Source organism: Aedes albopictus, chromosome 1 (assembly GCF_035046485.1).
Source record: "Aedes albopictus strain Foshan chromosome 1, AalbF5, whole genome shotgun sequence".
Lineage (NCBI taxonomy): Eukaryota > Metazoa > Arthropoda > Insecta > Diptera > Culicidae > Aedes > Aedes albopictus.
Genome location: NC_085136.1, coordinates 244,786,873 through 244,812,987, shown reverse-complemented (window position 1 = coordinate 244,812,987; position 26,115 = coordinate 244,786,873). Strand labels below are relative to the sequence as shown.

The following is a 26,115-nucleotide window of genomic DNA, read 5'->3' as shown; positions in this document are numbered from 1 at the left end:
GGAAATGCCGAAACGATGATGATAGAAGAAGAAAACCGATCGACGACTATCGACTGGGAGCCCAAATTTTTGATGAATCACTTCTAGCACTAAAACGATGGGAAGGGGACGAAAACTGAAAGCAAAACGTTTATCGACTTGGACTATTTTGAAGAAACATGAGCACTTGAATTGTGTTGACTTATGCAGGTATTCTCCAATTACCGAGCGAGGTTATTAGACGAACTAATGCAATGATCGACTCCCATCAACATAGAGGCTACAGCAAAACCTGCTGGCTGACAGTTCCATGAATGTGTTGTCAGCATCTAGCGGTCGCCAGTTTTAGCCGGAGGAGGTGATAAACCGTGCAGGTTCGGTTGATGTTGCTGGCGCAAATTATAGGGTAATTTGAGCGTGCGACACACAAAAAGCAGTTCACCGATACCGACACGAAGACGGCGCAGCTAAACCACGCGTTTCCAATTAGTAGCTGATTGATGTTTTGCAACGGCGGCAAAATTATATGTCTCCGGTGCTGGCGAAAACTTAAGCCCTGCTGACGATGTTTACGGTTCCTCAACTTCTGTAAACATCGTTCGTTGGTTAGTTGCAAGAAGAAACTCGAGAGTCAAGTCGAGTGCCTAATCAATCGCCATCGATTGCGGTGGATCTTCGTCGATGAGCTCCTCGATAAGTTGTTGTCTTAACTGTTATCCGTTCTGTTGTTGTTGTTGTTGTTTCTAAAAGCTTTTGGCTGTGCGAGGTCTCAACGAACAATACAATGTTGCCACGTTTCTGAGAAGACCATACAGCTTCTCATTTGGCCGGTCCAGAGCCGAACTCTAGCAGTTCTGAGTAAACCGAACAGTTTTTTTTAGTTTGGAGCTTAGGATCTACAGCTGTAAATGTACACAAACGTAGAAACCTGAGTTAACGTTTGTCCCAAACAGTTTGATTTTTGTGTTCAGAACAAACTAACAATACGTTTGAGTTTACAATCAATATGGTTGGTTTAACCGTAATAAGTTTCTACGTTGCACGACTTCGTGACCGTTGGACACATAGCTACCCTAGATCGCAACATAATTTGGATTCATCATGCAATCAGTGCTTTTGAATGTCATGAATTCTAGTTGAAATTAGTGAGAAAATTAAAAAACATACGAAATTTGATTTTAAATTAGCTTCGATCTAATTCGGTCCTCCTGAACCCCCAGAACCGGCCCTGGGTCTCCTACCGTCTGCGAAGAAGGCTCAGCCATCGGTTCGAGACTTTCTTCACGTACCTCTCTGCCTACCTGGCTACATCCATTTAAAAACAACCACCGTCACTCGACGTCGTTGTTGTCGTCTCCGGCGGCGTTCCATTGCGTTCGTATGCGATCCGATGGAGATACGACGACGACGACGAATGAGGTGCCGTTTAAAAAGACGAAAAATGCACATACAGAATAGGAGAGCATGTTTGTCCGCCTGCCTCTGGCCGGCCGGCCCGGCCCGACTTGGTCTCGGTCCGGTCCGGAGCAGAAATTCTTCAACCGTGGTTGAACACGAACCAATCCTGAGCCGTACATTTTCTCACGATCGACTGCCGATGATGATGATGATGATGATGATCGACTGTTCGGCTTTCGAGGCTTTCTTCTTCTCATCAGTTCGCATCTCTCCGCATCCACTCACTCGCTGGCTGGAAGGTGTTCCAGTCGATCGAAGAAGAGTAAAGGCGATGATGGTGATGGTACTGTTCAATATATTTCGGAATAACAATAACGATTAGCACTGATGATGGCGCTGCTTAAAATGGCTACTCCGTTCTCTTGTAGGCTCCGCAGCCTACTTTTCACGCAAGACCTCCGCCATTGCGGCGGAGGTTAAGCGTAGAGATAATTTGCCGCACTTTCCACAGTCAACGTGCAATTATCAGCAGTGTAGGAACGAACGAACGAACGACCGAAGCCGAGAGCGAGCTAATTAGTATTGAATTCCCACCTAGTAGAACAAAAAAACCGGAAGAGGCTGACCAGTGCCCATTGTGGAAACCAAGGTGGCAACCGTTGCGTTGTTGGCGGTACCCATCAATCATTGGGCTAAACTAGCCGGCGGTCCTCCTTTTTCGGACGCAAAACTGTCCAAAAACCGATTGATCGGAATCCATCTTTGGAACTAAGCCGATTGGTCGTGTAGTGACAGACATCGATAAGCCGATGCGGTGATCAGTGGGCACTATCGCACCGGCCGGTTGGAAGCTCGTCATCGGCTTCGGTTATGGGCCCATAATCTATCATCGTAGTGGCCCGATACGTTGATGGTGACCGCGGAAGATAACTAGATGCGGCTTGCTTGTTGGAATAGAAGGTAGGCTTCATAAGTCCATAACATCGTCGTTCGTCGTCAAGTGTAAACAAAGCAGGCTTTGCTTTGGTCGTCGAGAGTATTCTGTTGGCTTGGCTTTTCTTCGTGTAGGGCGCTCGCCCGCCGCCCGCTCAAGAATGCTCGAGAAGGGAAGAAAGTTGTTTACTGTTTATCGCTTTGTATAAACAAGCGAAATGACATGGATCCGTGGACACGCGGCTGCACAATGGTTGGTTATGATATGATGATGATGACGATGCAGCAGCTCAGGCTCGGGCCATGTGTGTGCAAGCTGCTTTGTTACAAAACTAGTTTGTGAGAGATAAATTTTATATCCCAACGAGTCATATTTGGATTAAAGGCATAGAAACAAAGAGTCATTCTGCTTATTCCGTAAAGCCAGTGTAATTCCAAATATTTTCATTCAACGACGACGTGATGAAAACAAGCTTCGACCAACCCGAAAGAATCGAACTTGACGAAAACCGAAGCAAGCCGCGAACATTACAATGCCGGTGTTTCGTTAAGTGGAAGTGCAAGCACGAGAAGATTTTGACGATTGCCAGCTAATGGAACATGGCAACAAATTAGCGGCAAATGATGCCCGGAACCAGTGGAAAAATTCGCACTCTGCCGTTTCCATTAGGAAGAAGCTGGTGGTGATAATGGCGGTTATGGAACTTGTTATTGGCTTTGCCTGCCCTCTGTCTGCCGGGTGGTAATTTCCTCAATTCAACAGCTGCGTTACAGTTTGGCTGTGAACTTTTCGATGGAATGTGACTTAAGTGGTTTTGTTTCACTTAAAAGCATTGTATTCAAATCAATGGGAAATCAGTGTTGATTTTTTGTTCAGTGTAAGTTTTGTTAGTTCTGTGTTCACTGTCACATGTCAAAAGAATCTCACGCATTTTTGTAAACAAACAATCTTAATTTGGATCCACCCACGCAAGTCAAATTTACTATCACAGAGCTGCGCAATATCAGTTACGTGAGCTTACCACCGTCACTATCAATGTAGGTCGATCAATATCAGGACGATATTGACAAGCAACGACTTGATGTTCAACTTGATTTAACAGAGCATACACCGACTTTGATCGACGACCTATCAACATAGGCGATTTGCTTACCATTGACAGTGTCAGAGCGCAACTCTGCTAGCACAAATCGAGAAGATAGCCCTTTTTAACAACGGTATTGATATTTATGCAAGAGTGGATCTGATTACATAATCGTTTTTTTATAAGTAAAACCATTTGGACAAGTTAGCTTACAGTTCAACACTATTCGATGCAGCTTTACAGCTAAATAGATCCCTTGAGCAGAGCATGTGATATCATACATATAACTTGTAAAGTAGCCATCAAGCCTTATACAAGCTAATTAATTCTCTGTGGTGTAAGTGCATGAGTCATACACACTCAATGAATTAAATGTGCTCGATCTCGATGGAAATGTGTCCGACTGGACTCGATTGGACATGAAGTTGACAGATGAATGGCAGATCAGCTAAGCTGCTTTTGCCTTTTACGTTGAAAGAATGTAGCTGTTATATTCTTCAACATTACAAGTTACTTAAAGAGCTGTAAGCTTCCTCCACATGGTATAAAGCCTCAACTAGAATAGATCCCTCTTTTTCACACAGAGAAAAATACTGTAAAACCAAATACATTTCCAAAGAACTTGAAGATTTAGATTTGTTGAACAGTTAAATTTGAAGCTTGGGAATCGTCACTGAACTATAAACGTAAGATAACACCAGTGGTTTTCAGGGAGCAAAGTTAATTATTTTCTTTAATCAGCGGCTTCAGATCGCATTAGATAAAAATGCGGATAAGTACGATTTAACAAGGAACTGTACGATCTGAAAGACATCTTCAACAAAAATAAAAGTCGACTCATGGTATGTATAAATAGAGAGAAAGCAGCCTTCTGCCACTAATTAAGACTGTCCAATTAGTCGGTGTCAACGCTTAGTATTGGCACCCGGTTGGTTGCAAACAAGATCAGGTATTTTGATGAAGCTGATCGCAATCGCAATCTGTGAGAGAGCAAGATGCTTGCATCCGCTACAGGGTAGCATGTTTACTATATTATTAATGATTATACTATAACACTCTGAGGACGGCTTTGCAAGGTTATCAGCTAGAGTTATCTTGGTAGTTGACAACAAGCCAATGAGTCAGATTTTTTTGATATGCAATCCAACTTTTCTTGTTTTCAATAAAATGGATTCGAAAGAGTATTCTAACCATCATAAAACCAAAACATTACGGTTTTATGGAGATTTTCAAAACCTCATCAAAAATATAAGGTCATTGAAATGCTGCTTGGGAAGGCAACTATTGATAATTCTTCATGTTATTTCACCGTCATAGCGCACAGCCCTATTTCAAACTAATACCTTTTGCACGAGGACCAGCTTTTGGAGACATTGATGCAGAAAGCCACATTTCTTGAGACTTGCTCACCGAAGGATAACAGCGACAGTGTACCTGATAGATTGACGAAGAAGTGGTTCATTAAGTTACGTTTGTTTGCCTGTAAGTTTCATCATTGAAGTAGTGTTTAGAATGCAAGTGAGCTACTTGTATCGGCGCTATAGTCTTGGTTACCAAAAATGCTGTTTTGGATTTGCCTCGACGTTTCGGCTCTAGAGCAAGTCCTCTTCGAGGATAAAATTCTCTTTAGCCGTGTTTTGCCTTTTTTATTGTTCTTGGAAAGATTCAAAGATAAGTGGAAAAGCGTGTTCCTCAGACAAAAATCTCGAACAATTGTAAGTAGCTTCATGACAGTTGAACTCTCACCAATACGAAGCCATTCGTTTCATCAAAGTTGTTGATATCTGTTGCATTGAACAAAACATTACAAAACAAAACAGAAGTAAAGCCAAATAAAGTTTATTTCATCTAGCTGACGCATATGAGTATGACGAAAATGTCGTCCTGAGGTGGATTTAATCCGTTAAACCATAAACGTATTATACCACTAATGGTTGCTAGGGAAATTTAAACCATTGTTTTGCAACAGTTTCAATAGCTGAATTCAAGACACCATTCGGTAGAAATTTGCTATCAGTGCTAGGCAAGTAGGCAAATAAAATTATACTATTATCTTCGAATGAGTGTAATCAGTTTTGTACCTTGATTACACTCATTCGAAGAGGGTATTTTGCTTAGAGGGTTCGAAAAGTCGGTATACTTTTATCATTGTCATCTCGCCATAACCATAAGTGGATGATAATACCACTGACTGGTTGTTAAGTAATCGAAGCCATCCATCAATAAAGTGGAGAGCACATTCCGTCTAATAAACTATTGAAGTTTGAGCACACCTTTCATGTAGAACGTTGTCAACAAGCAACAGTTTCATCAGTTGAATTCAAGGTATGATTCAAGAGAAATCTCTGTTCAGTAGTTCAACCAATTGCTTAGGGCTGTGCTAGTAGTCAGAGTGAACTCCCTGCTTTGGCATCCGATTCCCGACTAGAAGATTCTAACAAAAATATAACATTATTATAACAAACCCTGATATTTATAACTCATTGTGGTATAATCAAGTTTTAATATATTCGAGGTTTAAAAATATTATATCTCAATTATATCATATTTATAACGTAATGTTGTTTAATAACTCATTGTGAAATAATTTAGGCTCAATTACTTGAAATTCAGAATAGCGTTTTGTACAATTGTATCAAAATATGATAGGAACTAGTTTTCTTGAAGCTAAAACTTATATCATATTTTGTTATAATATTGATCAGATCATAACAAAATAGGTTATTATTTTGATTAGACCGGTGTACTTTTTGTTACAATTTTAGTTATTTTAACACCATCCTACACCTAGTTAATAACATAATAAGTTTCAGAAAATTTTTATAACATCATAACACAATGTGTTATAAAATTGCTAGATTTTTCTAGTCGGGTTGGCTGCAGACAAGACCAAATGTTTTGATGGAGCTGATTGTAGTCTCCGTCACGGGGAAGCTAGCATCACCAACAATAGCTACTTATTTACTAACTATTTACACAGGTTATGATTACGCTAATTGTGAAACATTGCACGGGACAGTTTCGCAAGGTTATCAGCTAGAGATTCTTGATAGTTGTTCATGATGATCAGATTCAGTTCACTTGCTATGTAATCAAGAGTTTGACGAGATGAAGACAGCGGAACAGTCTCAATAATTCGACATTCAATTCTTTACTGGAGTTCAGTAAACTAGTTATCCAAAACGATTGCAAAAAGTAAAAAATGAATGTTACTCAGCTGTTCAATTTGAATCTCGAAAAATATTATTCAGGGCTCTTCTATTACATCACTACTGTTATCAAGTTCTGCCATGAAACTGCAGTCAACAAAGAAGCAAGAACACGTCATTAATCATATGCAGTGCGGTCAGTTGCAACAATCAAACCTTCAATGATTCACTGATGGAAACCCACTGATTCAACACGTGGTTTTCTTCTACATAGGAGTTATTTACATTGAACATAATAAGTATGACGACAATCGTTAAATCAGTCTACAAGTGAATGACGCATGCTACAACTACTGTTTGACTACGATACAATTTTACTTCCTGAAAAGACGAGAAATCCCAGACAATATTAAGCATAACTTTGGAAGACTTATTGTTTGATAAATTCGTCGTTCTCTTATAAGGTGAATTCAAGGGATGAAAGTATTAAAAGGACATATCAACCGATCTGCAAATGAGTGAATTTCAGTGCTGCAATTTTTCGACAGACCTTTATGAGAGCGATGTTTTGCTTTTTTTCATTTTCTCCGTTTTAGTTTTCCTGTCATTGTTGCTTTCCGATCAGCAAGACGGGAGCGAAATGAAATAGGCACTCACACTCACACGCAGCGTGCTGAAAGCGAGAGCTGACAGGGCTAAATTTCCATTCTGTTTTCTGTAGTTGAGTGTTTTCACCCGTGGTAGCGTATAGGGCACTCACTCTCACAAGCCACCGCTTGAGACGAATGGCCTGTCAGCATGAGTAGTGTGTGGATTATTGGGAATTGACCTTGTTGGGCCGCTCACGAATGGAGCTCTCGGACTCTGCCAGTTCTCACATCGAGGAACTGAAAACGACCGCCGCAGTCATTCATTTTCAGCTGAAAAACAGGCACTGACACTGATATTTAGCAGGCCTGGTAGTGAGAGCCGAAGCACGCGAGGGCGACCCTATGCTTAAGATACCGAGTTTTGTACAAGAACTTTTCGGAAACGGAAGTTTCCTTGACTTCTTTAGCTGTATGTGAATCTTCGTGCCTGCCACACGGTATACAAGTGCCAAATGGTCATTGGCAGAGGAAGCTCTCAGATAACAGCTGTGGAAGTGCTTATAGAACACTACGGGGACGTTACTCCATGAAGAAGCAGAAAAGAAGAACCATACCTCGAACAAAATGAGAAATAATGAACAAGGGGAGCGAGAACAGTGAAAGTGAGTGCAAAGTAAGCAGACAATTGATGAGCCAATGAAAGTGAACCAGGTTAACTCCACTGTAAGTGTACAGCGAGTCGAGAGTGAATCGATAAGTGAATCGGGGATGAATCGAGAGAGAGAGAGAGCTGAGAATGAATCGAGTCGAGAAGCAAACAAGTACTAATCAAGAACAAACAGAACGTAACTTGTGAACTGTGCTATTAGTACTGTGATCAAGAATCAAGAAAAACTGAGAAGAAGAACACAGGTGTATAGAACGAGACAAAGTGAGACTAGGTCGATATTGAGCCAACAGTAAACCTAGAGAGTGATTGAATCAAGCATGAACTGAGAGTGAATAAGTGGAAAGTACGAAAGTTGGCGGTGAGTCGAGAGTGAGTCGAAAGAGAAAACTGAAGACTTCTTCCTTAATGTCGAGTCAACCATATTTGGACGGAGTCTGCTTCTCAACAATAGTGTTCAAGTGAATGACCGTGAGAGCTTTTTTGCTAATGATCATTCTTCTATTCGAATATCGTGAAATGGACAGGAAGATGCTTCATACGCAGGAAAGTCAAGGAAATTTTTACTGTAAAAAGTTCTTGGATCGTACCGGGAATCGAACGCCTTTTGCTGACTAGCTGAGCGACTGCCGACTGAACTATACGGGCATGATTGTGTACATATGTTTATGATCTACAATCAGAGATAATAGTTATTTTGGGACAGTTTTTGTGACAACAAACCTCAACTATAGTTTGCGATAAAACGGTCTGTTTGAACCAGTCATTAATTTTATCTTATATTTGACATAGGCACCTAATTTGAGACAATCTTCTTTTTGGTCAATAAAAGATAACAGTTTAGTTTATACTATCTAGGTATTATACTGTTTCCTCTCCTCCAGCATCAGTTTCAGTAGGAAAACCAACTAAGCAGTGGTAAACCATATACACACATTGATTGCACAATTATGGATCACTCTGTCACAATTATTAGTCAATCAGCTTACCATGCCACTCAAATGGGAATAACCCATAACTGTGGGTGACCCATGATACATATTTCTGGTTGCTTAAGCGTCTTAAAGTTTCAGACAGTGGAAATTTGGCTTCTAACGTTATTACCGGATTTACATGGTTCAAGTAACTTGATGTAATCCATTGAAATATACCCAATTGAATGCGAATTGAACGTGTAAACACCATGTTACGTTTGTAAATTGTTGTGAAATTTAATGTGCATTTGTAGCGCTTCAAACATTTCAGGAGCGATCCAGTACAAAACAAGCAAGCCATCCCCTAACACGGACATCAAATTGTAGACGGTCTTGTGTTGTTGCCCAAATTAGGATGCCCCCTTAGGATTAGAAATTCCTAGACCAAACACAAGCTATGTAAGCAAGTAACGCTGCAAACAAAAGGCAATCCGCCAGAATAAAAACGATCACAGGATTGACTGATGGACCAAGAACAATAATGAAACCTCGTCATCCTGGGATTGGACTTCGTTATCTATTCAGATAACTGGGCACAATTAATGTTGTGTGTTGCATGTTTGTGTTTTGTGCATTTGTAATGTTCCTTTTTATTGTTCGTATCTAGTTCCCAAATGTGGGGCCCGATACGGAAAATAAAATGTGCATTCATAAGGTTCCAATGTACTATTCGTTACAACCACTATCCATCTCACATGAGCAACTCACTTGACATGAACGAAAGTTGAACGTGCTCAATTTAAACGCATTCATCTCACTTAAGTGAAATTACCCGTCAAAATACGCGATTCATGTGAGTCAAATTCAAGTCACTTATCAAATGATATGATTTTTTTTAACCCGGGGCTAGTTCATAGGTTGGGCGTCTTTATTAGAGTGATTTTCAGGCCGAGGCTGGTTCAAGTGAATGGCTAGTTCATCCCGGAACCCACGCTTTACTTTCCGAAGGAAGAACTCACATTTTGTGAGCTTGTCGGGAGCGAGATGGAAACCCAGTTCCTCTGCGTGAGAATCATAAAATAGCCCTATTTACGAGAAAACCTCGCCATTTTATAATGAAGGTCCAGTTGGGCACTCTATAATACTTTTGCTAAAGAGTTCATTGGACATGGACGGACAAATGTTTGCCGTTTTACATTGATCTGACAGTACATGTCGTTATCATAAATTGGGTGCGAAACAACAAAACTTGTAAGGTAAAAAAGGATTGTTTACCTTTCCAAAACCTTTCATCGAAAAGTACTGAACAACCGTTTCAGAATTAAACCCTGTCGGCTGTAAAAGAAATGAGGGCTACAGTAATTCTGCTCGTGAGACTGAGACAAGGCAAGATAGAACCAAAACAAGGCTCACTGTAACATTGAGAAGAAATATATCATCGCGTTTGATGTTAAATTAGATGTATGAGAGCCCTTGTTCAACCGGTGCCCCTGGGGGGAGCGACACTAGTTGTGACAAGCCAAAAAACCTCAAAAAAGCCGAGAAAAAGACCAAAAAAGTCGTTAAAACTCGCAAAAGTTTTGCGGATTTTACCGATTTTTTTCGTCGTTTTTCGACTTTTTTGGGGTTTTTCGGCTTGGAAAAACTAGTGTCGCTCCCCCTGCTGTGCCCCTATGTTCATACTATTCAAAGAACAGACGAATGAAGCACCGATTGTTTCCGTTTTTATCATGAGTGCTCAATTCTATCAAAAAAAAAAAAAAAACAAAAACAGCGCTTATTAGCTTTGTTTTTGATAGGATGTGTTCCGATCTCCTATTATGTACAATTTTGGAATCTGGGAAGTTAGCCTTGGTCCAACTTTAAACAAGACTAGGTACCAAAAGCATAAATGTCACTATTCCCGGTCACGGACATCTTTACGGTAACTTGCGATATAGGAAGTGAAGTAAGGGATGGTAACAGGGATAGGAAAGCTGAGCTCTCGCTTAGCTTAGCTTAGACTGACTGCACATATCTATGGTTGCTACTCCGTGATTGACCCGAACCAATGACGGTTGCACAATGAATCAACTGAGCAAGGAGTGGTAACAGGGATGGGAAATGTCATTTTGTTATTTACTAATTTCTTCGTCCCTAGTTGGAAATGTTTATCGACGACTTCATTAATTGTCACCATTCTGGATTTGTGATGTAAACGTATGGAAATTCACGTCGGAAGTGACGGAAATTGAAAAATGTCATGACATTTTTCCGTGACATTTTTCATACTTGGATATGAATACCGTCTACCCTCGTTTGGTTTGAACGACAACTCATGCAAACCAACGGGGTTCATTTTTAGTTTGAACATCTGGTAGCCCTGTGGGCATCGGAAAACATACTGCTGGTAACCTTTTTTGCTGTTTTGTTTTGGTTCTGCGTTCCGTTTCACCCCGTTCCATGAGCAGAATGACGCTTGAACCATTTTTAGTTTGAATGATGTGCAGATTAGCGGGGGTCAAATTAAAAAGTGTTCAGATTAGATGCGGTCAAACCAACAAGGGTATACGGTAAACTATTTTGGAATACATCAGAAACGTAAACGTGATAAGCTGGTAGCACAGCATTAGGTAGTGAGAGTAAATAATACAAACGACCTTCAAGTTGATGGTTGAAACTAGAAGATTTCAAATGTTTTTTTTATACAAAAATTTTATTCTGGGTTCATTACGGTCGGTTACAATCAGCCAGGGATAGGAATGCTAAAGCAACTCTCGAGTGAAAAACCAAAAAACGGCTTCCTCACAGACGGTTCCCAGAGTAAGCCGTGTGTGAGTTTTTTCGCATACTGATGGAGCAAAACAAAAACACTCATGAGATTTTATTCGCGAAGAACTAGAGGAGGTGCAGAAAGTACATTTTAGAGCGATTTCAATAGCAAAATAAGTAATTATCCATCAGTAAGTAATGTTTTGTGCTTCATTGTTCCTGAAAAGCAGAACTGTCAGCCATGTAAATGCTTTATTCCTTAAACTGAAAAATGTTCAAAGCGGCTTCGCGAATCACAGATGAGTGCGTATCAGCTTCGTTAGCTCGCGAGTGAAAAAGTGTGAATACATTCAGGCCTCTGTTGTTCACGAGAAGATCGGCTTTGTCTTTATGTCTGCTCAGCGGCAAATTTCTCACAGCATAATGACATGTTTCTTAATTTCTTACATTGAGAAGCTGTCATTTTTACTTCATGCCTGAGATGCGAACAAAAACTGAAGTGGATTCTAGTTTACATTATAACATTTAACACTTGCCAGATCTTGAAATCTTGCCGATTTTGATGTCCTCAACTTACTGCCAAAATGAACTGACAAATGTCAAGAATTTTCTCGGTATGGTAACCTTGTAAGATCTTTTCGTGGGCTACGGGTCTTTTTATTTTTTAAATTCCATCAACAACTCCTCCTTAGAGTCTACGTGGTTTATGGGCGAGCTCGAAAAACCTTGGGGTGATACACAAATTATGTCACGCAAAAATCGACCTTTTTCAACCCCCCCTCCCCCCTATGTCACACTTTTTGTATGGGGCCTCAATATTTTTTGTAAGGGTTGTCACGCTCAGCAAAACCCCCCCTCCCCCCTATAAGCGTGACGTAATTTGTGTACGGCCCCCTTTTTGTAAACAAAAAATAAAGAATAAGATGGCGCGTGGTTCTCACAATTATAAATCTGGCCCTGGCTTAATCTATAATGGACCTCGTCAAATGGCTACGCGAATATCAACGGAAATTTACGCAATAGCAAAGATTTAAATTTAAAAATTACATTAGTGGCAAGTAATGGAAAACTTCACTAAATCTAGCATTCACTTCTTGAGCACGATTTCACTATTCTGTTAATTAGTCACAATGTCCAAAACCATCCAAATTCTATTAAATCGGCTGCTTTTAATCGACCCGTAGTGTGCAGTGCATCTGGTGTGATGATTAAAGCGCATGCCTTGCACACCGAGTAACTAGGATCAAATCCCGCTACTGAAGATCTCGATCGAGATAGTGATTTCTTTGTTCGTAGGAAAAGTAAAGCTGTGGGTCTGAAGACGAACTAGCTTATAGTTGAAAATCTGGTTGATGAAGATATCATACTACAGTAGACGTTCGCCCGGTGCAAACGGTTTAACTGCAATGCTTTTTAACTGCAAGTCCGCTAAGTGAAACAATTTTGCAGTTATCGCACCGCCATCTGTCAAAACCAAAACGTCAACAGAGTTACGATGTTTTTCGGATGCACTACAGCTACATTGCGATGTTTTTGAGTGCATTCTGGCTGCGTCCAACCGCAACTGACAACTGTTTGACGGCTGTCAGTCGTTGCACTTATCGAACGTCTACTGTATTCCGTCACGTGAGAAGCAATGCATTGTTCAAAGTTTTGTTGTTACACTGAAGAAAATGAGCTTTTGCATTTTACATGACTCCCGTATAAATATTGCAAACGTATAGACTTTTAGGGATCAAGCAGTTTCACTATAGAATAGACGAATGCACGTAGTCGACGGCAAAAAAAAAGATATTTATGAAATTGCAAACTGCACAGTGACTGGTCAGTGATCAATGAATTTGCGAAAAAGAAAACAAAACTGTCATTTCAACATTGTGAATCAGCTTGAATCAAAGCTACCCCTTAGTTATTTCCGCGCTGAAACATATATTTCCAAGAACGTTCAACCGGACAGAGCTCACACGACGGCTCGGTGTATGTACTTAATCATAAACATGGCCTGCTTGGATTGTGGACATTGGTCGCAGCAGCAATTGCCGCAACGTCATTCATAATAATCGACGACGTCGTCGTTGCTTGCTGTGCTGCGGATCCATTCCGTAGTCCGCAATCGATTTCTGCAGTACCCGACAATCTAATCGCGAATCTAATCGATCAGACACGAGTGGGTACAGAATCGATTCGATTGTTACGTTGTTGCTGAAAACGATTGCGATGTGATGTGTAGAGTAGAAGTCATGACGACGGAGGAAATGTGCGTGAATGACGACATCGCAACCAGAATTTCTCGCTGTTATCTCCACTCCACAGTATTGTGGCGTTAGCACTAAATTGGTTTCCGAAAAAACTTCATTGATTTCCGCTGCCTTTCCTATGCGTTAAACATTACATCGGAAGTAGTGCGCTGTACAGAAAACCAGATTTACTGTAAAGCGCACTACTTCCGAAGTTATGTTCAACGCATAGGAAAGGCAGCGGAAGTCAATGAAGTTTTTTCGGAAATCAATTTAGTGCTAAACCCACAATATGTAGTGTGAACACATTGAGGTATAATTCTGGAAGTGTGATTAGTGTGTTCACGCTACGTTTGTGACAGTTTTACGAGCATACGGGCCGACACATGGCCTTCATCAACCAGCAGCATCCGAGTTCTAGAGAACTTACACTTCTTGAAAAGATCCAGAGATAAACAACTATTACGCGGGCTTTGTCCTCCTTCCTTTGTATTGCTCACTCATTCGGATGTATGTATGGTGGGAAAACAAAGATTCCAGCTTCTCGGCTGGGGGGCTCATTTATCAACGAAGGCATTGGACGATCATGTTTTTGTTGTAAGTTATGGGCGACACATGAGGAAGTTGCCTAGTTACGGGCAGTGTGATGCCATAGAAACAGCTGCTAGATGTGTGGACATTTAACGAAATCATTATGAGCGGGCGGCAGTAACCAGCGACCCGAGTAGAAATGTTGAAATGCGATGATGTTGTGATGAAATGCGTATACAAATATAAAACTGACAGTTGAACGATAAAATTGTCGATCAACCTTATCGATTAATAGTCAATCGACATAAGCCAGACGCCGTATCGTCTCACGCCTGCGTCTATCAGAAACAGGCCGTGATTATAACGGCTAGATAAAGTGACGTTTCATGCTCAATGACGTTTTTGACATCTGGCTTGCGTTGTTTGACATTTGATAAATGCGTTTGATGATCGATCGTATCGATTAACTGTCAAACTGTCAGATCATTCAACCACTGAAATATCCCAAGCAGTCATTAACCTTACTACCGTCTACCCCCGTTGGTTTGACCGTATCTAATCTGAACACTTTTTAATTTGACCCCCTCTAATCTGCACATCGTTAAAATTAAAATGGTTCAAACGTCATTCTGCTCATGGAACAGGGTGAAACGCAACGCAGAATCAAAACAAAACAGCAAAAGGGGTTACCATCAGTGTGTTTTTCGATGCCCACAGGGTTACTAGAAATTCAAATTAAAAATAAACCCCGTTGGTTTGCATGAGGTGTCGTTCAAACCAACGAGGGTAGACGGTATATACATGAGCTTACAACTGAACAGGGGGATGACGAAGGGCCAGAATCATCTACCCAGCATTCAATTCAACATGGCGTCCAATGTTTTTGTTTTGATTGCTTAATTCATGGAAAAAATGCGCTGGAAACATCGACACTGCTTCGCTGCTACATATAATATCGTGCAAAGTGATAAGGAAAGAGAAACAATCATCAAAAACAACGATTTCGTTTGGAATGTGTAATTTCTGAAATAAGCACTAGCAACACACGAGCCACACACCCGAAAATCAGGAGCAAGTTAGGGTAAACCGACCAGAAAGTGGGTACCAAAACGCGCCGTACCCAAAATGGTGTTGGGTGGAGCGGCGATGTACCGAGTTTGACAGCCGCGTCACCCCACTGCAACTGAACGAGAACACTTATGAAATCCCGAGCAAAAATTTCTAAAGAACGCAATGATACAACACAGCATCGTAAACATAACAGAACCATTCTCCACTCGGGATCACTCAAAGTAACTGTTTTCTATCGTTGACGTTCTCTTCCTTTCCAAACACCGCCGCCACAGACGACGAGTATCGTCTCACCACTGACTGCCTAGAACGTTTTCTATCGTTGACGTTCTCTTCCTTTCCAAACACCGCCGCCACAGACGACGAGTATCGTCTCACCACTGACTGCCTAGAACGTGGTACACGGAGACATACAAGACGAACGGCGGCGACCACATGTGCTACAACCATCAAGCCCTGCGCTTCTGTAACGACGACGAGTAAATTAGGAAACCAGCAGTCAGTGGTGGGCGTACGACGTTGTGAGTTGAATGGATCACATTCATTCAGTCGTTCGCGGTAGCCCGGCTCCAGTAGTGTTGTCGTCGGGAGCTGGATGTTTACGACCTCAACTGCGGACGGACGAACGGAGAGTTCAACGTAGTTAGACGCGTGCGTGCGTACAGAAGAAAGCGATGACCTTTCTTCCGAGTGCGACGACTACAACTACGATCACGACGACCAAGACGCCATAAGCTCCGGCGACCACGGGAACAAAGTCGATCGCGTTCGCCGTTGTCGCGAGGTTCTGATTAGAAGTCGCGTGAGTCCGTCCGGTGTAACAGGCTTACATAACGGGCGGTGATCGCGCGCTCATTAGCCTAGCTAATTGCGGCCTGGATGCGATGGCTGGCAGTTAACGCGTGCGGTTGACTTAATTGTTGTCGTCGCTGCGCTTGTGGTGTATTGTTGCTTGAACCGCGCCTTCGTGTCGCAGCGGCGTTGATCGTGCATTGATCGTGCGGCTTTTGTGTACCATACCGCCGCCGCCGCAACCCGTTTCCCGGCGTATTCATCAGAGCCGGGGACACAATCAATGAGAAAATTGCAAACCCGAACGGTCGGTAGTGCGAGTGTGCAGCTGGGTGTGACCATGTCGGTCATTTAGAACAATTCAGTTCGTGGAGGCGTAGCGACGACAACGAGGCTGGACTGTGGAGCTGAGCTGCGTCGAGTTTGCGGCTTAGCCGTTTATAATGAAAACAAAACATAATTCCGCGCGGCTAAGAGTGTCGGTCGGTGATAAGAGAGAGACTCGAAGCTGTGCGACGGCGTGTGCAAGTGCTCCACTTCAAGGTGGATGACGGGTTCGAGTACACAAGGGGGAACGCTGTCAATGGATTTGACATTGAAGAGATCGGATTGGATTGGAGATCGAGGATGGCCGCGCAATCCCATTCGCGTCATCTCTCGCGCACAGTCGGTGTTCGTTGCCGTGTAAACCGTGTATGAACAATGAGAGCCCTAAATCAACCGGGTCGACCTCGTCACGTGGATAAGATATCAACGGAGCATCTCTGGCGTTCAGTCTGATGTGATCAACGGCCGGATTAGTGCGCGACATTGCGACAGCGACAGATAATTGCTAGCGTGACAGGCACAGAGCAAACGAATCTCTTCCTTTTTACAGCGTGCCCTAGTGATCTTTCCAGATTAGTAATAACCTCTTTTCTTGCTTCTACAGATTTGGTGAACATCTTCGCGCGCAACAGTTTCCTGTAGAGACACCTAACCATGGCTGTGTTCGGACTGGTCTCGTCGGTGGCCGGCTTCATCAAGGTCCGGTATCTGATCGATAAGGCCATCATCGACAATATGGTGTTCCGGTGTCATTACCGGTTAACCAGTGCTGTGCTGTTTCTGTGCTGCGTGCTCGTGACGGCCAACAATCTGATCGGTGAGTATGATACCCGTTATCCAAAGTGTTCTGGAGCTGGGCAACTATATCTACAGTGTCCGTACGAAGTTGAGTGAATCTTGAGCTTTTTGAGAGGCTATAGGTCTTCATAACTATCCCCAGGGTTAGAACTTAAGATCTGTTGGTTCCAAATCATCCAAACTATCGTGGAGTTCAAAACCAAGAGTCTACGACTGTAATGGTAATGTTTTCGCCACGAACTACGTTAAGTATGTCAAACCTTTACACCCACTATCTACATTTCATAATAGTTTTGAGCTTTGCCAGGTCGTCCAAACTATACTGGAACTTCACACAGTTGTTCGGTAGCCCGGCTCCTATGTTGTCGGCGAGTCGGCGCTATCCAAAGTATTCAGGAATTGGAAAGTTATGTCTACAGTATTGTTTATATTGTGTCAGTATTGTGAATATATAAAAAACATTTCAGATGTTGTAAGTCATTAGAACACTCCCGATAGCCAGACCTTATGATCTGCTGCTTCAAAATCATCCAAAATATAGTGGGGCTCAGAACCAAGAATTTACGATTTAGTGGTAGCTTCTTAAAGACAATTCACACCGTCTTCAGCCAGAGGCTGCACAGACTGAACACATTACTTACATTAGACAACGGACAACACACATGACACCCAGTGGCTCAGTGATTAATTTTTCTTTGACGAAAAGTTTCCACCGACTGGAGCGGGAATCGAACCCACACTCCGAGGCTTACGATACGCCTAGACGACTGCCGCCGCTAACCGCACGGCCACGAAGCCTACGTAGCTATGAATAACGCCTTGTATGTAGAACATTTATACCCTTTATCTACATCTCACAACTGTTTTGAGTTTCCGGAAGCTCATACAATAACTGATCTAGACACATTTTTAACAGTTTCTTCCATGGTATACTAAGTTATAGTACGCGGCAAGATAGTTATGGTTCAACTGCCTGCCCCAACTACTTTGAGTGAAGTCGACACATGAACCTTCAATCAGCTTTGAGAAACTTGGCAACTTGGTTCTGAGCTTCTTGGAGCAACAACCCATGGCAAGATCTAAAGACTTCCCCTCGGGTGAACCTATAGGAACAAGCGTCGATAAAGTAGAAATGTAGTAGTATTGTAGCTGTCACTGCCAGCAAAATGATCTAGTTAACAAGAAAAATGATCCTCAGACTCTTTTACAGCAGTTGATGTTGCCTTTACTAGTCTACAGACAGAGTTTAATCTGTGTGTTCGGAAGTAAAACTCCAGCACAGTTTGGAAGTCCTAGAATATCTCAAAAGTATCTTCGACCTGCGGTGTGTTCCACCGCACACGGTTGATTAGGTAACGTTACTCCCTACAGCGAATCGTTACCGATGTGATGCTTCGATTTTGAGCTCTAGACCAGTTTCGATGATCTAGTGCTTACCAAAAAATTCTGACGGCTTTGAAAACGCTACAAGTACTACTCTGATAGAGCGCCTGAGCGTCTAGGAGATCCACCATTAGTGGCTGACTATGTAGTGTAACTATGTGCAGCAGAATGACCAATGTAACGGCTGCAGTTGTAGTGTAGATGTAAAGCTGTTCGGAAATCCAACACTAGTGATTGATTGAGTAACGCACCTTTGTGTAACCGAAGAAGTGTATGTTATCATTGTAGTCGTAAAGATATAAATTCTTGGATAGTTTGGAATGTTCCGGACAATTTCATTAGGTCCGTTGATCATCTACAAGATTTCTAGAACATAGTTCAGCATATAACGGAACTTCATAAAGCTTAAATCGAAACATTTACCACTTCAGATCTTATGCTCAGAACTCCGGGATAGCTTGGATGACCAAGAGCATCTCGTAGACCGTAGACGTAAGTTTAGCCTGAAAAAAACTAACCTCCTCATCCCTCCCCAGGTGATCCTATTTCCTGCATCAACGATGGCGCCATCCCCGGCCATGTGATCAACACGTACTGCTGGATTACGTACACCTTCACGCTGCCCGGCCAGCACGGCCGACCGGTGGGCACCTCGGTGGCGCACTCCGGCCTCGGCAACGAGTACAACCAGGAGCGGACGTACCACAGCTACTACCAGTGGGTGCCGTTCATGCTCTTTTTCCAGGGCCTCCTGTTCTACATGCCCCACTGGATCTGGAAGAACTGGGAGGAGGGCAAGATGCGCATGATCTCCGACGGGCTCCGAGGCAACACGATCATCGGCCCGGACGAGCGCAAAGGACGCCAGGGTCGGCTCGTGCGGTACCTGTACGAATCTCTCAATACGCACAACAGCTACTCGTTCGGGTACTTCATCTGTGAGGCGCTGAACTTCATCAACGTGGTAAGTAGAGCCTTCCAGCGACGATCTAACAAAATCCACTAAATCGATCCCTTCCTGGTAGGTCGGCAACATCTTCTTCGTGGACAAGTTCCTCGGCGGTGCTTTCCTAACCTACGGTTCCGATGTGCTCAAGTTCAGCGACATGGATCAGGAGAACCGCTCGGATCCCATGATCGAGGTTCGTATTCTCAAGCGTAGACTACCTCAACAGCTTCCCTTTAACCGGAGTCTTCCCAATTGCAGATATTCCCTCGTGTGACCAAGTGTACCTTCCACAAATACGGAGCTTCCGGAAGCATCCAGAAGCACGATGCCCTCTGCGTTCTGGCGTTGAATATCCTGAACGAGAAGATCTACATCTTCCTGTGGTACGTACGCTAACACCTCACCCCTGCAGTTCAAATCTAACCTCCACATTCCACCCGCAGGTTCTGGTTCATCCTGCTGTCGATCCTGTCCGGGCTGGCCATCCTCTACTCGGCGGCCATCGTCATGATGCCTACGACGCGCGAGGCCGCCCTCAAGCGTCGCTTCCGCTCGGCCACGGCCAACCAGATCGAGAACCTGGTGCGCCGGATCCAGATCGGAGATTTCCTCATGATCCACCTGCTGGGGCAGAACATCAACGTGACGTCCTACGGCGAGGTGCTGTCGTCGCTGATGAACCACCTGAACGAGGACCGACCGGGCGATACGCCCTCGGCGCCGTCCACCCTCGAGATGGCTCCCATCTATCCGGAAATTGGAAAATACGGTAAAGATACTGCTATCTGAACCTAGGAAAATCCCCCACAAATTTGGCCACCCGAACGTAGTCTTCCAAGTTGCAATTGCAAAGTTTTTTCCAAAAGCCCAATTCCCCCCGGTAACATGCCTATTTTCCGATTTCCGATTTCACAGACAAGGAGAAAGCCGCGATGCACCAGGAATACGAAGCCTAGATCAACTACCCAACACACACATACATAGACACACATACTACGAATCGAGAGAAAGAGAGAGAGCAAAAGCTGTGTTTTAGAAAGCATTAGAAGAACAAAGGGAAACAGGAAGAAGTCAACACACAGGAAACCTGGAATGAGTGAGTGATGCCGGAGCGAAAGAGAGCGCGATAGAGGAAGAGACTAACACGGAGCGAGAGAGTGCGGGTGCAAGGTGGAAGGATTGCTTTAGATAGGACGCTACTACATTCCCGAGGCAAACAGGAACAGAGGAAGACAGAGAATTTTAGGAACTCGGCGATGACGATGAGTGTGCGAAAGGAAGTGTCTTGTCAGAGTAGTGCGAGCGCGAGCAAAACAGAGAGAAGGAAAGCGAGAGCATTTTTTGTTTGTTTTTAAATATACGAAGGGAGCCGAATTTTTTGCGGTTCCCAGATAGAATTCAAACTTCAGAGGAGCTAACTATACATGAATATTTGTATTTTAATCGGTAGGATTTTAGCCAAGTACACGAAGCATTTTACGTGCGATTTCTGTCAAAATTTTAAACGTCAATTGAGGAATCTTTGAAAATGACAAGACTGTCTCTATTTAAAAAGCGAAACTGTAAGTGAATAACCTCCAGGAATTTAGCCCTCGAATACTACTTTAAATTTTAGCGTGTATCTATTCAATCAATCAAAAATCTATTTTCTAGGGTTTACACTGAGAAAAAAAATGAGCGCATTTAGTATTATTCCAAACGTCAATCGTGATAGTAAGCGTTTAGCACAGATGAAAGACAATCACCGGAAGCACTATTTCGAATGATACATAATACTTTTTTTAACTATAGATACAAGAGAATAAAACGAATTGCCATAAATCGTAAGAGACAATAAAACATAATCCCACGGGAACACACAAACACATACGCATACAATCCAACTAACACACAAAAACAATAGGCTATAGAGAGTAAACAATTATAATCGAATCGGAAATGTTAGAGTGAGAGCGTGAGAGCGCAACACGTGCAACATCCCAACCAAGTGCAACAATGTCAACGCCCGAGAACGACGCGGTAGTAGTGCTCAAAGTAGTTCATTTTACAAACAAACGCGCATTTATCAATCAGCCCAAAACACGGAAACTGAGAAACAAAATCAACATAACCTTAAAACGTTTTCCAACTTATCCTTCGAAGACCCCCGCCGCATTTCCCATTTTCTAACCCAACGCAACTCATCCCCACACTTTTGTCTTGTTTTAGTAGGTAGAACAATTTTAAAAAGTACGGAAAAAGCTGCCTTATAGCGTCGTGAACTAATTTTACATACATACATAACGATTATAACAAGAAGTTTATAGACAGACAGCCGAACGCGGGAAGGAAGTTTCATCTCATTAGAACTGTAAGTGAATAGAAAGAGGGAAGCCAACCCTCGTTCTACTCTAGAAGTGGTCACACATTTTCTTTTGCTAGTAAGTAGAAACCGATTTTTTTTTCATTTCATCTTCACTTCTCCCCCCTAGAGTTTTTGGTCCTATTTTGACTCAACAACACAAAACACAAAAGACAGTTAGTAGTACATAGCTATACAAGTGAAATTCCATCAAGGTTGTCGACAACACACAGAAACGAGAATTCCTTTTGCATGCAGTAGTTACGGCACCAGATTCCGGTGCTGCGGCTGCTGCTGCGTCTAAACAGGCAGACAGAAGACAGAACCTATCTCAGTTTATATCTCAAACTTGCAAAATAAGGAGAAATTTTATTGTGATAAGATCGAAATTTAGAGGAAATAAATATCATTTTTTAATAAGAGTGTTATGGAAGTTCAGATATTTCTTGTGCCGAAAATAAACCCTGAATTATTAAACTAAGAGATTTACCTATGTGACCTGAACCATATTATAACTCTAGCCCAAGTTATGGTAAGGAAGATTACCGTGGCCGGGAATAGTGGTAATCACGTGCAAATGTATGCGTGCCTTTTTTGTAGATGTAGTTGTGAAACTGCGAGGAAAATATTTGCACTCTTACCCCGGACGTTAGTTTTATCATTATTTACCCGTTTTACCCAATTCGATTGGCTAATATTTGCATATGCAATCTGAATAGCCTTTCAATCGGCGTGCACTTTTGTGTGAGGAAAAATTTGCGCTAGTGTTCGTGTGTTGAAATGTCACTTATCTCTATAGCAGTATTCATGTTTTTAAATCTATGTTTACTGGTCAAAGTCTACGCTCCATACAAATTTCGAAAATTTTGTATGGGCAAAAGTCTACGAGGCGGGACGGGGGGTCTGAGATGGCCAAAAATGAGTCTACGTAGTTTATGGACAGAGTCAAATAACTATTAATGAGCGGGAATTAGCGGCCTTACGGTATTATGGCTACTGTAAGATTACAAGTTCCGTACTACCTCGCTAATTTGACAAGGAGTGTTGTCGAACGAATTACCGGGGAAAACTTCAAAGAAACTTTTCAACTGGATCTCACAAGAAGTGATGTTTGTTAGCTGATTCTCAGCCAAACGAATGTCAAATATCAGAAATAAAGCCTGTATCCGCAATAATCGGGACACAGAAGAACGGATGTAGCTCTGTAATTAATCTGTAAAATTGGCCAAAAAATTGACTGAGAACTCTTTGGTGTATGTTTATTATGTGTGCCAAATTTCATAAAAATCGATGCATTACTTTTAACTGTGGATGAAAAACAAACAGACGTGGTTTAACGCATTTTGTACAATCATGGCCAATTTTCATTCGCATACTAGATGTTTCTTTAACGCTACAGTTCAAAGTTCTGTGATCATAAATATGAAATTTCGTTAGCAGTTATGATACTTATAGAGACACCTTCTTGCAAAATTTCATCATCTTTGATCAATTGATTTGAAAGCTACTGGTGTTGATATGGGTGAGTGTCAGTGAAAATTTTTCGTGTTTTTCATGTACGATGTTTGTCTATTCATAACTTTTAAATTTCTCTGCCAATTTTCATTAAATTTTCACAGAAGGTAGCTGATTATGTGTATATTATACCTGCAAAATTTGATGATTATTGGTATAGTACTTTCAATAGTACAATCGAAACAATAAATTGTGCTGACTCATTGCTGTCTAAGGGGCTAAAATCACGTTCAGTCCCAATACAAGTTTCGACTATAAAATTGTTTATAGTGCATCGATTTTTTTGAAATTTTGCCTATGCAATGAATGCAGATTGAGAGAATTGTGTTCAAAATTCCAGCCATTTCCTTTGCCAAATTTAAAAGTTACAGCGCTGACAAGCAAAACTAGGGGCTGTACAAAATTCAATTGCGCGCGTTCAACTGTTTCATTGCTAGAACAAAAAGTACTGCACCGATTCACATGAAATTTTGTAAGTGAAATAAACACATCTTAAGATGTTATTAGGCAAAATTTGAACAATTTTAATGTATCTATTGCAGAGTAACAGCTGTATATCTGTGTCCCGAATATAGCGGATACAGGCTTTAAACTGTAACAATTGCCTTGATCTCGGTATAATTAGTTGTTTGTTAAATGCTAGGTTGTGTGGATCTCGGCAAAAGTTATAGTGCTGATATCCCGGCATATGCATTGAGTTTGAAATCCTAAAATTTTACTCAACCAACACCTAATCTATGATTGAATGCCACAAATTCAATGTGCCATCATCTGATCGTCTTTGCACGTTTGACCCGTTCGATCTAACATCGAGATATGGGAGAATCAGCTGCTGCCTGCGATGATGCGCGCAAAACAGCTGTAGATTTTTGAAGAAAACGTGGTTGCCTACCCAAAGGCGCATTGTTGTTGCTTCGAACGCAACAGCTGTAGAGCAAAAAACACGTGGTTTGGCAGCACTACCAATTCGGCATTAACATGTCTAAAGGGTCTAACTCGTTTTGTAAACAAACATTGTTTCTGTCGCTGTAGGGTCTATCTCAATCCGACCACGCATCTGGGGGCCGTTATCAGAAAGAGCGAAGATAGATCTTTCTGATAACGGCCCCCAGATGCGTGGGTGGATCGAGATAGACCCTACAGCGACAGAAACAATGTTTGTTTACAAAACGAGTTAGACCCTTTAGACATGTTAATGCCGAATTAGATTAGACTAATTAAAATAACGCGTTAAGAAACAGTATCTTCTTATAACCCCCTGGTTAATATTCCGTCCCTCCCAGGCAAAACACAATGATACCCAAAGTAATTTCTTCTCCGCAGGTAACTGGTTGATACCGCTACTAGCACACCGCTGAAAGCAGAAGAGTTCCAGTTCTGAAATAAATAGGATTTTCGAAAATCATGAGGGTTCATGCTCGAGGGAAAACATTCCATTGGAAGATTCAAAGGGAATTTCTATGTACGCTCCAGCAGGAATTCGTCCAGGTGTTCCGGTCGGAGTCCCTCCAGAAGATCCGCAGGGAGTTTCCCTAGGGCGCTGTCCATAAAATACATAGACTCATGTTTGGTCATCAGATCCCCCGCCCCCTTCCTCTCGTAGATATTTTTCCAAACAAAATTCTGTAAATTTGTAAACTTTGGCCCGGAGAGGATCTTTTAGAAACGTCGCCAGTTCCTCTGGCAGTTTCGTCGGGAATTCCTCTAGAAATAACGCTGCGAATTTTTCCAGGAATTCCAATGGGATATCTTCTAGAAGTTTTACCGGGAACTCCCGGAGATTCACTGAAAATTTCTCTTGGAGCTTATCCTACGAACATCATATGAAATTGAACGAGGATTCCTCTCCACCGGGAATACCTGTTGATGTACCAAGTGGTGTTTCTTCAAGAGTTCCACTGGGAATACCTGTATGAGTTCTACCGGGAGTTCCTCTAGAAGGTCCATTAGGAATTCCTCTAGGGGAGTCTTCCGGAATTCTTCTTAATGTTCCCCGTGACTCTTTGGGAACTGTTCCATGTAATATAGCTTTGGTAGTAAATCAGGATTTTCTCCGAGAATTTCCTGAGGCTTCCGCGCAATATTTGATTAAGAATTGCTTAGGGAAAGCTTGAAAAACTTCCTCTGTGATCACGCTGATAAGTTTCTTTGAGAATTCTTTTTCTTCCAGAAGCTCATCCGTGATCTTTTCCATGAGTTACTATGACAATTCTTTATCTGGATCATCTGGATCAGGGGTTTTCAGCCCTTTTGTCTCGCGGTGCACTTTTTAGAAATAAATTGCTGCGCGGTGCACTTATTAAAAAATGAAGTTAGCTACAAATGTTATTGTGTTTTCTAACGTAATGTTTGATATTTCTCGCATGTTGATATGGCTCTCACTCTGATTTGTGATTCTTAGAAATTTTTGAACAATATTCTTCATTTTTTTTTTCAACGAACTGCAATTCTGTTTTCTGGCGACATTCGTGCCTGGTAATAAAAAAATATTCAGTTAATTCGGTGGAGCTCCTTATTGATCCTTGGCGATTACTGGTGTAAATATTGTACCGCAATTTCTGGAAAAGTATTGTAGAATTATTTAAAAAATGGCCGGCTGTTTTAGAACATATTTTAAGAATATCAATTTAAGATTCTTTGGCCTTCTCATGAAGTTCTAATGAAAATTCCCAATAAATCACAAGAAAAAGTTGCTTGCTTGATGA

General features: G+C 42.0%; 2 protein-coding genes across 5 annotated transcripts in view; one reads left to right on the top strand and one right to left on the bottom strand.

Moving 5' to 3' along the window:
• The window catches only part of LOC109412721 (innexin inx3), a 138,314-nt gene extending 115,997 nt beyond the window's left edge, over nucleotides 1–22,317 (top strand). For both annotated transcript variants that reach the window (XM_029860483.2, XM_019686343.3), the window contains exons 2-7: nucleotides 17,029–17,241; nucleotides 19,142–19,569; nucleotides 19,631–19,747; nucleotides 19,813–19,937; nucleotides 19,998–20,323; nucleotides 20,470–22,317. In XM_029860483.2, the coding sequence (XP_029716343.1) occupies nucleotides 17,079–17,241; nucleotides 19,142–19,569; nucleotides 19,631–19,747; nucleotides 19,813–19,937; nucleotides 19,998–20,323; nucleotides 20,470–20,510 (1,200 nt within the window). In that variant the 5' untranslated portion in view covers nucleotides 17,029–17,078 and the 3' untranslated portion in view covers nucleotides 20,511–22,317. The remainder of the gene's footprint in view (nucleotides 1–17,028; nucleotides 17,242–19,141; nucleotides 19,570–19,630; nucleotides 19,748–19,812; nucleotides 19,938–19,997; nucleotides 20,324–20,469) is intronic.
• Nucleotides 1–26,115, bottom strand: part of LOC109411881 (dedicator of cytokinesis protein 3) — a 681,785-nt gene that overhangs the window by 333,509 nt on the left and 322,161 nt on the right. The window lies entirely within an intron of this gene.